The 13528-nt window shown below is 44.4% G+C and overlaps 1 protein-coding gene across 8 annotated transcripts in view; it reads right to left on the reverse strand.

The window, feature by feature from the left end:
• MARK3 (microtubule affinity regulating kinase 3) overlaps positions 1–13528 on the reverse strand; it is a 76974-nt gene that overhangs the window by 30119 nt on the left and 33327 nt on the right. For 6 of the 8 annotated variants that reach the window (XM_084871597.1, XM_084871595.1, XM_084871596.1 and 3 more), the window contains 2 exons: positions 4718–4766; positions 1807–1872 (listed from right to left, as the gene is read on the reverse strand). The exons of 1 other annotated variant lie outside the window; for it this stretch is intronic. In XM_084871597.1, coding sequence (XP_084727723.1) covers positions 1807–1872; positions 4718–4766 — 115 coding nt within the window. The remainder of the gene's footprint in view (positions 1–1806; positions 1873–4717; positions 4767–13528) is intronic. One more of the 8 variants, XM_084871598.1, reaches the window with a different exon arrangement.

The raw sequence follows: 13528 nt of genomic DNA on the forward strand, positions 1-13528 counted from the left end.
GAGGAAAGGAGAGGAACAGAGAGATAGAAATATCGATGAGAGGGAAACATTGATCGGCTTCCTCCACACACCCGGGCATATGCTCTCACCAGGAATCAAACCAGTGACCTGTTGGTTCATGGGCTAGCCAGAAGTTTTGTTTAGTTCATAGAGAAGAACGATCTGTACAGCACTGTGCCTAGAACAGATGGGAACAGAAAGCCATGGCCAGCTATACAGTGTCCTCGGAAGGCTGGGCCACAGGCCTGGCAGTGACTGCAGTGCGACTTCCCAGCCTCCCTGCCTCACTGCCTGGCCACAGCATCGTCACTGTGAAGCTCAAGGAGAGGCCAGGCCAGAGAGGGCGCTGTGGCTGCTGAGGCTACACCAGTGGAAAGGCTCTGAAGGTTTACTCCTTAAGGAGACCAGCAAGTATTAGAACTCCGTATGGATGCTCAGTTCTTCAATAATCCTTGAGCTCTTCCTACGACTAATCAATTGGGGAATACCAACTACATTCTTCAACCACACATCTAAAACAAGTCACACAACTAACAACGAATCAGGAGTACGAAAAAGGGATGTCCGGGGTGTGCCTACTGCTTGCTCACAACAGGCTTCCAATCTTTTATCCAATGGTTAACTCACTACAAGGAGGCTACGATTTACTTTGGTTTTCAGATTTTATCATCTGGATAACAGTGCTAATGAAAAAATAAAACGCTACCCAAAACAATTTAAGCTATACTATAGTCAAATAGAGTATGTCCCGAGTAGTTTATAATTTTGTAAAGTAAACTAAATTCTTATTTGTTGAGAAATGCTATGTGTCAGACACAGTGCAAGGAGTAGGAAACACCCAAGCTAAGCAGGACAGCTTCTGACCTCGACAACCACACAGGTCTGACAACTACAAGCCTCCCGGAAAATGGGGATCTTTGTGAAAGACAGAGCTGTAAATATGGCTATCTGTATTCATGTCAGAAAATGTCTACATTTATATAAACTTGCAGGCAAATAATTACCAGTCCTTAATATTGAAGGAAAATCTAATTATTGCATTAAACCATCACTTCTGACCTTGGGAAAGATGGACACCAATGAAATTAAAATCTGATAAGGAAAAACAAGTTTATTTCAAACAGGCTAATATCCAGGGTTATATTTAAAAATCTAAGTACTTGAAATAAATAAAATGTGGTATAGACACACACACGCGCGCGCGCGCACACACACACACACACACACACACACACACACACACATTATTCGGTCTTAAAAAGGAAATCCTGTCACATGCTTCAACATAGATGAACTTTACGGATACTATGCTAAGTGACATAGGCAGTTAAAAGGACAAAAACTGGATGATTCCACTCATATAGGGTCCCCAGAGCAGCCAACGTCATAAAGACAGAAAGCAGAACGTGGCGGCCAGGGACTGGGATGGAGGGAGCAGGGAGGCAGTGTTGAATGGGACAGAGCGATAGTTTGCAACATGGAAAAGTCGTGTGGAAAAATGGTAATGATGGATACACAGCAATGTGTATTACTTAATGCCACTGAACTGTACACTCTAAGTGATAAAACTGTAACTTTTATGTTGTGTAATTTTACCACAATAAAAAAATCCAAGTATTGGGATACTGTCCATTTAAAATGTTAACAGTGAACAAATGCAACCACAGAACTGCGAACAGCTGGCTTCTCTGACTCTCACCCTATGTATTATGAGTGCGCACAGTAAAGGAACCTAGCAATGATCATATGGGCGTGTGGTGTGAGCTTCCCAAAGGAAAGAAGGAGAAACAGGGATCGGCTTCTTACCTCCGCTCGCATACTCCATGATTAGGTAGAGTGTTTTGTCAGTTTCGATGACTTCAAATAACTTCACTGGGGGAGGGAGAGGATACAGAAGAAACAGATGTTTGTGTGCATACACCATGGACATATAAACTGTAACTACAAAAAGTAACCATTTTCTGTTTAAGCTTTTAATAGAGGCCCTCTAAAAACTGCTTTTCCGACATTCCTTATATATTACAACAGCAGCAGCAGAAAAGACTTTGTGAGGCCTTGGAATTTCATAAAAATAACGTTCTTTCTGGGTGCCGGCAGGGCGTCCCTCGGCGTGCACGCACAGCCTGTGGGGTGCGCTGCCCCGTCCTTCTCGCTGCCTGGCAGTGTGTCTGTCTGTCCCGGCAGCTGCCTTCCCAGCAGTTCCTCCGCTGCAACTCGGGAAAAGCCTTATTTCACATTCAAAATGCAGGGAATGCTCAGATCTACTCTGCTTCCGCAAGTGCAAATCGATTTACTTTTCATTCTGGCTTCAAGGATATATGTAATTCCACCCGAGATTTGTATTGTTTGGGAAACATAAATTCTCCAAAAACAAGGTTCCTTTGTTACTATTCTGAAGCCAGTAAGGAAGTAGAAGGGATTATACTGTGATTAAATGAAAAGAACTTTTAAAAGAATTCTTTTCAATGGGTCAGAGTAACTTTATCATACCAGATCCTGTGACAGAGAAATAACCTTCCGATTACTGCTAATTCATAAAACCATAAAAAATTGCCGAAACCGGTTTGGCTCAGTGGATAGAGCATCGGCCTGCAGATCGAAAGGTCCCGGGTTCAATTCTGGTCAAGGGCATGTACCTTGGTTGCGGACACATCCCCAGTAGGGGATGTGCAAGAGGCAGTTGATCAATGTTTCTCTCTCATCGATGTTTCTAACTCTCTATCCCTCTCTCTTCCTCTCTATAAAAAAAAATCAATAAAATATATTTTTTTAAAAACCATAAAAATTTAAAACACACATATTTTTAAATAAAACTAAATTTCTAAAGGTATCAAATCACTGTTTTGCATTATCTACTTTATTTTGGTAATACATACTTTAAAATTAAATTTACCAAAGGGTGGGGGGAATGCTAGTCTTTTATAATTGGGGCTATTTTCTGATGTTTTAACAGAGAGTAATAGGCCAAATAAAATGCCTAACATAGTATTTAATATATGTTTGTTGAACTAATGAATAAAACTATCATATTTCGAAGATGAAATATTTGGGTTATCAAGAAATCATTGAGCCGGCACCGGTTTGGCTCAGTGGTAGAGCATCGGTCTGCGCACTGAAAAGTCCCAGGTTCGATTCCGGTCAAGGGCATGTACCTTGGTTGCAGGCACATCCCCAGTGGGGGGTGTGCAAGAGGCAGCTGGTCGATGATTCATCGACGTTTCTAACTCTCTATCCCTCTCTCTTCCTTTCTGTGAAAAATAAATTAAAAATATATATATATTAAAAAAAAAAGAAGAAATCATTGAGATAAATTTAAGACATATATGCTGGACAACCATCAACATATAAACAAAACCTTTCTCAAATTCCAATACAAATATTTCCTCTCCTGGGAAAATGATTTTAATCCAATAGTAAATTTTTAGACACTTAAAACTATTATTAAAGTAATAGATCAAAGATAGGTCAGTTAGTAATAAGTAGAGAGAACTCCAATCAGGGTATAACTTAATTAAAAAATAAAATAAATATGCTTAAGTTAGCCAGTTCTGGCAGTAGTAATATAAAGTGTTCTGGATGAGAAGTTAGAATTTAAAATCCAGAGTTGGCTTGCTAACAGAGGGTTAAAACAAAAAGTGAAGGACTTTCTTTTTATTAATATTCCTTATTTTTCTTTTCTCCAAGCATATATTTTACTGATTTTAAGATGCACAGTTTTTCTCTTTTTAGCTAATATCACTGATAATGGGATGATGGCTTGGCAGCATTATTTTTTTCTGAGTTCATAAAATAATAAAGCCTTTTAAATAATAGTGGCTCAGATTGGGTAAAACAGAGTATAACTAAGTCTTCTCTTCCTGTGCCTCAAGAACTCTTAATAGGATATCCTCAATATCAAATGTCACTTCTCCACCTCCTAGAAGTGATTCTGATAGTAACTGCTGATTTTAAGAATTATTTCACTATTCTTCTAATCAATATTTATTAAGTGTTCACTATCTACATGATAAAAGTTATTTTACTCTTGAAGTAATATTTTTAGACTGCAGGAGCTATTACTGTGTAAACAAGCAGTTACATTGTTTTTAACTATTATGATACATGGGATCAAAAATTTCCGTGGAGATATCTATACAACAGGTCAGAATTAGGGAATGTCACTTTCATCTTGGTCCTACAATTACAAGGACAGGACCATGGCCCTTCCTCATCTTTGAGCCACCTCATCACACCCAGCAGAGCTGTGCAGAGGACACTTAAAACAAATCTGTGCCGTATAAAGCAATTCATATCAAAATCCCAGTAGATAACTATCCTAGTCTTTTTAAATGGTTCAATGTACAAGTATTTTCTTAGAAAAGGTCTATCTTTGAAAATCTTAATTCTGACTTAACAGAATTCCCTTCTCTCTAGCTATGAATTAAATACAATTATATTTTCCAATAATTAAAAAATTAGAATATTATAATCTAATTATAGATGTTTCTACTGCATTGAAGCTTTAAATTCAAATGTCTAATATTTAAGCTTTTAACTTGTCTTTAGCAAATTTCAGAAAGTTAATACAAATGATAAACAATTTGGAGATATATTTTATTAGAAGTGTGCCTGGGCTGGAGGAGGGAAGACATCTCTCTCCTGGAATACATGTTTAACTTTATGAAATAGTTTCAAGAATGTACTTAGACACAAAAATACTTAAGAAAGCAGAAAGTACCTATGTTTGGATGATTTAAAATCTTCATTATTCTTACTTCTCTGAAGAGCTAAAAAACAAACACACAATTCCCCCAAACAGGTTATTACACATCATCTTCCACTGTTGCAATGTAAGTTTAACTTTTTACCTAAGAACCGGTTCATTGGTAAGGTCCAGTAGCTCACATCTAAAACTAACATGCAAGTACAGAGTAACCATGAAGTCGCTTTAACCCAATACCACGTGCCTCAACTTCCTCTTGGGAGAAAGCAGAGGTGCCCGAGAGAATGCCAGCGCCAGCTGAGTGCTACTTTGCTGTCTGCACACATACGATGGGATTCAGGCAAGAACAGTTTGTGACTAAACTTCGTATGACTCGGGTATCTGCAAATCAAAACGTATAGTCCCAGGGAAGTGCATCCTGAGTGTAGCAGATTTACATGCCGAGGAATTCTATGAGAGATTTGAACAAAACCGTGGCAGGAAGCCCTCAGGAGGTGGGTCATTAGCATGGACGCTGTGGGGGACTGAACTGGCCCCGATCAGCACTGCCTCACGCGCTCCCTCTTGTTCTGGCTCCCTCTTGTTCTGGCGTGGGACTGGCGCTGGCCGATGGGACACGGATGAATGTGAAGTGAGCAAGGGCAGGACAAAGCGTCTGCGCTGCGGGGCTGGCGTTCTTGGAATGATGGCGTCCTAACATGAAGACAGTCTGAGGATGAAACACTGCATGTGGAGAGACCCCTGTTCCACCTGAGGGAGCCCACCAACTCGCCCCCCAAGCTGCCACCAGGAAAAGCCGGGGAGCCCGCAGACAGACTGCCCGCCAGGACCAGCAGGCGGCCCAGCCACCGGGACTTCAGAGCAGGTCCCAGCTCATGGCCGGGGCCAATCCAACACGATCTCTGAAGACAAGAGAACCTGCGGCCATCGTACCCGGCCTCTCGCAGGCACGTGGAAACCAGAAAAGAAGGAAAGACCCTCCAGAGCCCGTGGGGAGTGTGGCCAGACCAGGGCTCCGAACACAGCCGCCTACCCCTGCAGGCGCCAGGGCGGAGGGCTCTGGAGGCTGCGGCGTGGCTGGCTCCGGGCGGGAGGAACTGCAGAAGCCACAGGTTCTGGCTGGTCCTCGCCCACCAGTCTCACCTACAAGGCCTGGCAGCTCACTGCGAGCAGGAGAGATATCTGCCCTACAAGCTGAGCCGGAGTGTAGAACATGGGACCAGAGAAGCAGACTTCCAGGCGGGAGCGCTGGCTCAGCCCCGAAGGCAGGCCGTTTTACCCCCAACACCAACGCCGCGGGGCTGCCGTGGCTGCCGGAGGAGACAGCCACCGACAGCGCCCAGGCCGGAGCGCTCTCTGAGCTCCCGCTGGGGGAGCTGCACAGTCGCTGTAGCTGGAACCTCCCAGCCATTCCCACAACAGCCAGTCAGACTCCGGGCCGGCCGCTGTGCCCGCAGCTCAGGACCGCGTCTGAAGGAAAGCCATGGCCACTGCAGCCCCCGGTCAACCCCGACAGACGGAAATGAGTTACCTTACACCACGGCAACCAAGAGGGCTGCTAACAGTTACCCAGGCCCTGTCTGCCGCAGAGCCAGCGCCACCCCCATGACCACACTAACGGGGCCTCCCCCCGTCAGGTGGCCGGGAAAGGGAAGACTGGTCCACGGCCCCCCCAGCGGGGAGGGCCAGACCGGGACTCGGAGCTGCCTGACTCCCACGTCCACACGCAGCCAGGACTCCACGCAAACCCCTTCCAAACCTTCAAGTGGTACGACTGACGGAGTACAAGCTGCTGCTGTAGGAAACCCCAGAGCAATGGGTGGCTGGCAGAGAACTTCCTAAAAAGCCAACGATTTGCACATGTGATAATGCCAGAGACATCACAGATTCAGATCACTGTGAGCCTGATGGCTAAAGATAGCTAAATTTGCACAGAAATAATTTATTAAAGAAAACTGGAACGTCAGAATCCCCATCAGATCTGTAAAAATAAGTCTTTAAAGTTTCGTTATAAAAGAACATTTAAGAGAAATTTATCTCTACTGTCTTAATTCAACTTATTTTTATACATTTCCTTTCAATCTTATGCAGATGCTGGTTGTAAGAAGTAAAATGACACGGCTTGGTTCACTTGGCTGGAGTATCATCCCCCCCCCACACTAGAAGGCTCGGGTTTGATTCCCGGTCAGGACATGGACTGGGTGTCAGGTTCGATCCCCAGCCCCAGTTGGTCATGTGTGGGAGGCAACCAGTCGACATTTTGCTTTCGCATCGATGTTTTCTGTCCCCTCCTGACTTTCCCCCCTCTCTAAAAATCAATGAACATGGGAGAGATGCAAATCAAAACAACAATGTGGTACCATCTCACACCTGTCAGAATGGCCAACATCAACAAATCAACAAATGACAAGTGTTGTCGAGGTTGCGGAGAAAAAGGAACCCTCATGCACTGCTGGTGGGAATGCAGACTGGTGCAGCCACTGTGGAGAACAGTGTGGAGTTTCCTCAAAAAACTGAAAATGGAACTCCCATTTGACCCAGTAATCCCACTCCTAGGAATATATCCCAAGAAGCTAGAAACACTAATCAGAAAGGATATATGCACCCCTATGTTCATAGCAGCACAATCTACAATAGCTAGAATTTGGAAACAGCCTAGGTGCCCGTCAGCAGATGAATGGATCAAAAAACTATGGTACATCTACACAATGGAATACTATGCTGCCATAAAAAAGGATTTCTCATCATTTGCAGCAACCTGGATGGAATTGGAGAGCATCATGCTGAGTGAAATAAGCCAGTCAATGAAAGAGAAACACCACATGACCTCACTCATTTATGGATATTAAAGAACATTATAAACTGATGAACCAAAAGATGGATATAGAGACAGTAAAACAACAAGCAGACTGTCAAATTACAGCGGGGAGGGTAGGGAGATCTGCGGGAGATAATAGATCAACTGAAGGATTTGTATACATGCATATAAGTACAACCAATGGACACAAAACTCTGGGGAGGGAGGGTATGTATGGGGGGGGCAATGTTAAAATATGTACACAGATAATAATTTAATAAAAAAATGTAAAATAAAAAAATAAAAATAAATAAAAATCAATGAACATGGACTTGGGTATTAAAAACAAAACCCAGAAACGTATAAAGCGAAAGAATTCTCTCTTCACTGGGCAACTGGCAATCTCCACACATCACTGCAACCTCTTGTCCTCTAGGAACTGGTACACAGGAGCCGAACAAACATCCCTGAGGGAAAAACTCGGGGCTCTGGTGATCAGAATACCAGGGACACCAAACCTACCACATCACATAATAAACAAGTGTCCCAACAGCCAGAACTTGGGATGTACAGGAATTCTCTCTGAGAGCACGGGGGATGGGGGAGTTCTCGACATAAAAGTGTGATCTAAACTCCATGAGGAGGTCTGAGACAAAAGGGACTGGCCAGGAGGCAGAATGACAAGGTGTGTGTGAGAAATAATGGAAGGAACCGGAACTGGTCTGGCTCAGTGGATAGAGCGTCAGCCTGCGGACTGAAGGGTCCCGGGTTCGATTCCGGTCAAGAGCATGTACCTTGGTTGCGTGCACATCCCCAGTAGGAGGCAGCTGATCGATGTTTTTCTCTCATCGATGTTTCTAACTCTATCCCTCTCCCTTCCTCTCTGTAAAAAATCAGTAAAATATATGTTTTTAAAAATAAGAAATGATGGAAGGAGTAAATAATCCCCCTCCTCTTTAACAGGACAGAGCTGCACTGTAAATCTGAGATGAGTGAGTCCATATTTAGCAGCCTTGGGTGGAGGAGACTCGGTCAGGAGATATTCGGAGGGTAGAGGAGGGAAGCTGTAGCTAACATAGGAGACAGGTGAGGCACAATGGCGGGAGAAGCAAGGCGGGCTGGGGCTGGTTCCAGACAGCCCGTGAGGGGCAGTTAGTGACGACAGGGAGAGCACAGGTTGCATTTGGAGTTTAGGTCTGAAGCTCGGGACAGAAATCTGGGCACAGATTTCTAAATTCCGGGCTAAGACCCCCAGTGTAAAGAGAGCGCCCTCGGGAGGAAGGACACCTCCCTGTGCAGAAGGGAAAGACAGGCTGGCCCGGGACCAACATCAGAGAGAACGAGCCACACTGACGTCAGACAGGCAGGGAGGGAATGAAGGACAGCCGCAGGAGCCGCAGACCGACCTGTGGGGTCAGATGGTCGATCTGCTCCTAGGTTCCAGGTCCCAGAGCACCTCCGGGTGCTTCCGGAAGGAGCAGCGGAGGAGGACACACCGGCCTTTCCGCATCACTGCGGACACTGTCCCTCACCACGCTGAGCACGGCCCCTCTGCTGAACGCAAGACCAAATCCAACCCCCTCTGGGGCAAAACCCGGGGGAGAAGGGGGGGCTGGCAAAGCCCGGGTTCATGGAGAAAATTGTCAAGAAGATGCATTGCTGAAAAGAAAAGGAAAAATGTGTCTTTTCTTCTCCTCACAGAGAAGCATCTCTGGAGGACAGAGAGAGACCGATGCCACTGGCTGTCCCCAGGGCAGTGCCGGGTGCTGGGAGTCAAGGGGAGATGAAGACTCAGTTCTATACTTGTGCCCTTTGAACCACATAACTACTTACCCATCTCCCCCAAATCTGAATTGTAACAGAAATGGACTGAGAAACAAAAAGAGTGGGGTTTTGTTGATTTAGCTAAAGGAGAAATTGCTGAAAAACAAAAAGCAGACAACATTCACTGTGTCCTGATCACTTAGCGAGAAGGGCGGACTGCTGCTCTGCAGCAAGCGAACCAAGGCTGCTGGAGGGGAAAGGCAAGCCAATCTCCAGGGAATCAGCTTAAAGCCAAGCAAATACGAGAGCTGGCTCAGCAAGACAAAATTGAAGGCGGATTAAAAAGATTTAATCACTTCCAGAATCACCTTAGCAGTAAAATGAACAAAATCCGAGTTAACAAGTGACAGGGAAATGCAATAAGTAACAGCATCATTCACTAGCCCGAAGCAGTGGCCTCTCGGATCCAGGGAGCGCAGTCTACAGTCACGTGGAGATCCGTGTGATCAGGGTGGGGGGCCTTTTTTCTCTAAGGGCCACTAGATATTTGTAACATCATTCTGAGGCCATACCAGATTATCAACCTAAAAATTCTGTTGCTATGAAAAAAAGTGCCTAGATTTATTGAATTTCAAGTCCCGCCCATGGTTGCCTTGGCAGGCAGGGCCCGACCAAAGGAGGCGGCCGGGCTCAGATGCTCCCACCCGGGCTGGATGGCTGCCATGTGCTGGGCCACATGTCACTGATGCCGGAGGTACTGCTCACGTCTGCTATTGTGCCATTCCAGTGGTCACCCCGTATACACATGCCTGCACAAGCATTGGCAGGGTTGGTGGCTAGAAACCCAATGGGCCCAAGGGCACACACACATGTAAAACGTTGCTAGTGTTATATTATTTTCTAAAAACATAATTTACAGTATTGTCAAAGTTATGACATTTGCTGTTTCTCTACACTCTTGTCAACACTATGTACTACCGTGTTTCCCCGAAAATAAGACATCCTCTGAAAATAAGACAAACTTACAGTTTTCCTTCCGAGTGAAATATAAGGCATCCCCCCTAGGCTAAACATGAGAGATCTGGTCCATTGATTCTGAAAGAAATGGAGTCACAAGAAATTCACCAGGAATTCAGGAATTGGATTGTTCTGATGATGTTCCAGAAGATGATGACATGACTGTCACTGAATAAATGAGTAAATTCTTGGTTGTGCCACCCCGAGACTGCGCCATCCAAGCGGAATACAGAAACCCCCCTAGCTGAGACACTTCTGATCCTCATAGCCAATTAGCTTGGAGATCAACGCCTCCCAGTGATACCAACAACAAGCAAGGCTTAACAACAAGACTGCACACACAGCCCTCAAACGGCTACACCAAGACTGTCCACCTCAGGTAACTGGGAGGCTGACTCACTGAAACATATAGGACACCTTAGCACACAAAGCCACCCTACCAACTCAGGGAAGCTGTGAAAATGCCAAGACAAGGAAAATAGAGCACAAACAAAAGAAATGGAGGAAAAGAAGAGACTGGATATAAAGTTCAAAACCACGCTTATAAGGTTTTTCAAGAATTTCCTAGAAAAGGTCGACAAGACCTATGAGGAGATGAAAAGGGATCAATAAGAACTAATAAGGGATCAACAAGAACTAATAAGGGATCAACAAGAAATAAAGAATACATTGTCTGAAATAAAAAATATTATACAGAGTCCTAAAAACAGAATGGAAGATCGCAAGAATCAAGTCAAAGATTTGGAACATAAAGAGCCAGAAGACACTTCTCTGCAGAAGCAAGAAGGCAAGAGAATCCAGAAAGTTGAAGATAATGTAAGAAACCTCTGGGACAACTTCAAGCGAACCAACATCAGAATTATGGGGGTCCCAGAAGATGAGAGAGAGCAAGATATTGAAAACATACTGAAAGAAATAGTGACAGAAAACTTCCCCCACCTGGTGAAGGAATTAGACTTGCAAGTCCAGGAAGCGCACAGAACTCCAAACAAAAGGAATCTGGAATCCAAAGACGACCACACCAAGACACATCATAATTAAAATTCCAAGAGCAAAAGACAAAGAGAGAATATTAAAAGCAGCAAGAGCAAAGCAGGTAGTTACCTATAAAGGAGCACCCATACGACTGTCAGCTGATTTCTCAACAGAAACCATGCAGGCCAGACGGGAATGGCAAGAAATATTCAAGATGATGAATAGTAAGAACCTACAGCCAAAAATAATCTACCCAGCAAAGCTATCACTCAAAATCGAAGGCCAGATAAAGAGCTTCACTAATAAAAAAAAGCTAAAGGAGTTTATCACCACCAAACCAGAATTATATGAATTGCTGAAGGGGGTTCTTTCAGAAGAGAAAGTGAATAAAGATAAAAACTATGAACAACAAATACGTAACTATCAACAAGTGAATCTAAAAACCAAGGGAATTAAAAAAAAATCTGATGAACAATATTAACTGGTGAATATAATAGAATCAGAGGTTTGGTAGGGGAGCGGACTGACGATTGGGGAAAAGGGGAGAGGGGGGTGTGGGAAGAGACTGAACATAAACTGTGCACCTATGGATGAGGACAATGGGGGGTGGGGAAAGGACAGAGGGTGGGGTGGGAACCTGGTGGAGATCAATGGGGGGAGAGGGGAATGAGGAACCTTTGTAATAATATGAACAATAAAAATTTATTTTAAAAAAATAATAAGAAAATAAATGAGTAAATTCTTGATACTGTAGGATTCACAGTTTGTCTGGTTTGTGTTGACAACTACCATACTACCGTACCGTACACAGGTAATAAATTTCCTTTATTTTCATTTAACAATTGGTGTGTACCGTATTCTTCTTCATGGAAAAATAAGACATCCCCTGAAAATAAGACCTAGCGCATCTTTGGGAGCAAAAATATAAGATATTGTCTTATTTTCGGGGAAACAGGGTATCAACATTTGCAGATCTTTAGGAGGTATCATTTAGGAGGTGAACATTTTTACTTGAATACTGATAATCTGTCCTATTAACTACCTAAGTGGATCTTCTGATTACTTCTATTCGGTTATATGGTTCTATTTCTTTTTGTTTTAACGATTTTTAGAAAGTGAAAGGGAAGGAGAGGGCAGAGAGAGAGAGAGAGAGAGAGAGAGAGAGAGAGAGAGAGAGAGAGAGAGAGAGACATCGACTGGTTGCCTCCCACATGAGCCCCCTGGGGGAGGGGGGAGGAAGTGAACCTGCAATCCAGGTATGTGCCTTTGACCCAGAATCAAACCTGGGACACTTGGGTCCTTAGGCTGATGTTCTAAAAACTAAGCAGAATTGGCCAGGGTCTACTGCTTCTTATCGATTTACAAGACTTTTATATAAACAGTTATTGTTAAATCAGGGCGGGGGTAGGGGCACTGACCCCCACAATCAGAAATCAACATGAAACTTTTTTTATACATTGCTTTTAGAGAGAGAGGAAGAGCAAGAGAGGAGGGAGGGAAAAGGGAAGGGTGTGACAGGAGAGAGGGAGAGGACAAGAGATCAATTTTTTGTTATACTTATTTATGCATTCATTGGTTGATTCTTTTTTTCTTTTGTTAATCATCATTTGAGGATATTTTCTCCATTGATTTTTAAGAGAGAGTGGAAGGGAGGGAGGGAAGAAGGGAACCACTGATGTGAAAGAGGCACATCGACTGGTTGCCTCTCACATGTGCCCCTACCAGGGTTTCAAATCTGCAATCAGGCACCTGCCCTTGACTGGAAATAGAACCTGAAACGCTTCTGTGCATGGGCTGACGACTTAGCTACACCGGCCAGGGCCACTGATTGATCCTTGTATGTGCCCTGATTGGGGACAGACCTGCAGCCTTGGTGTACTGGGACATGCTCTATCCAAATGAGCTACCTGGCCAGGGCCTTGGAAATGCACATTTATCTTTTGACTCCCCAGAAATTTAGCTGTGGGACACTGATTCCAAGACCCCTGGCGGGTACCCACATCCACAGATGTTCATGTACCATATGTGAAATAGCACAGAGCAGCGCACAGAGTCGGCCCCCGGCACCAGCGGACTCCCAAACGTGGATGGAAACAGTACATGTGTTGGGGGGAGGATCGCGTACAGGTGGACCAGCACACACCAAACCTGTGCTGTTGCTGGTCATGAGGAAGGAAGAGCTGCCTGCCCTGGCAGACAATGCTGATGCTGAGCCAAAGCCACCGGATCCCCTTTTCCTTGCTGACTGTGCAGGAGCAATCCTTTCAACCTCT

This window comes from Pipistrellus hanaki (assembly GCF_964339955.1).
Source record: "Pipistrellus hanaki genome assembly, chromosome: 1".
NCBI classification, from domain to species: Eukaryota; Metazoa; Chordata; class Mammalia; order Chiroptera; family Vespertilionidae; genus Pipistrellus; species Pipistrellus hanaki.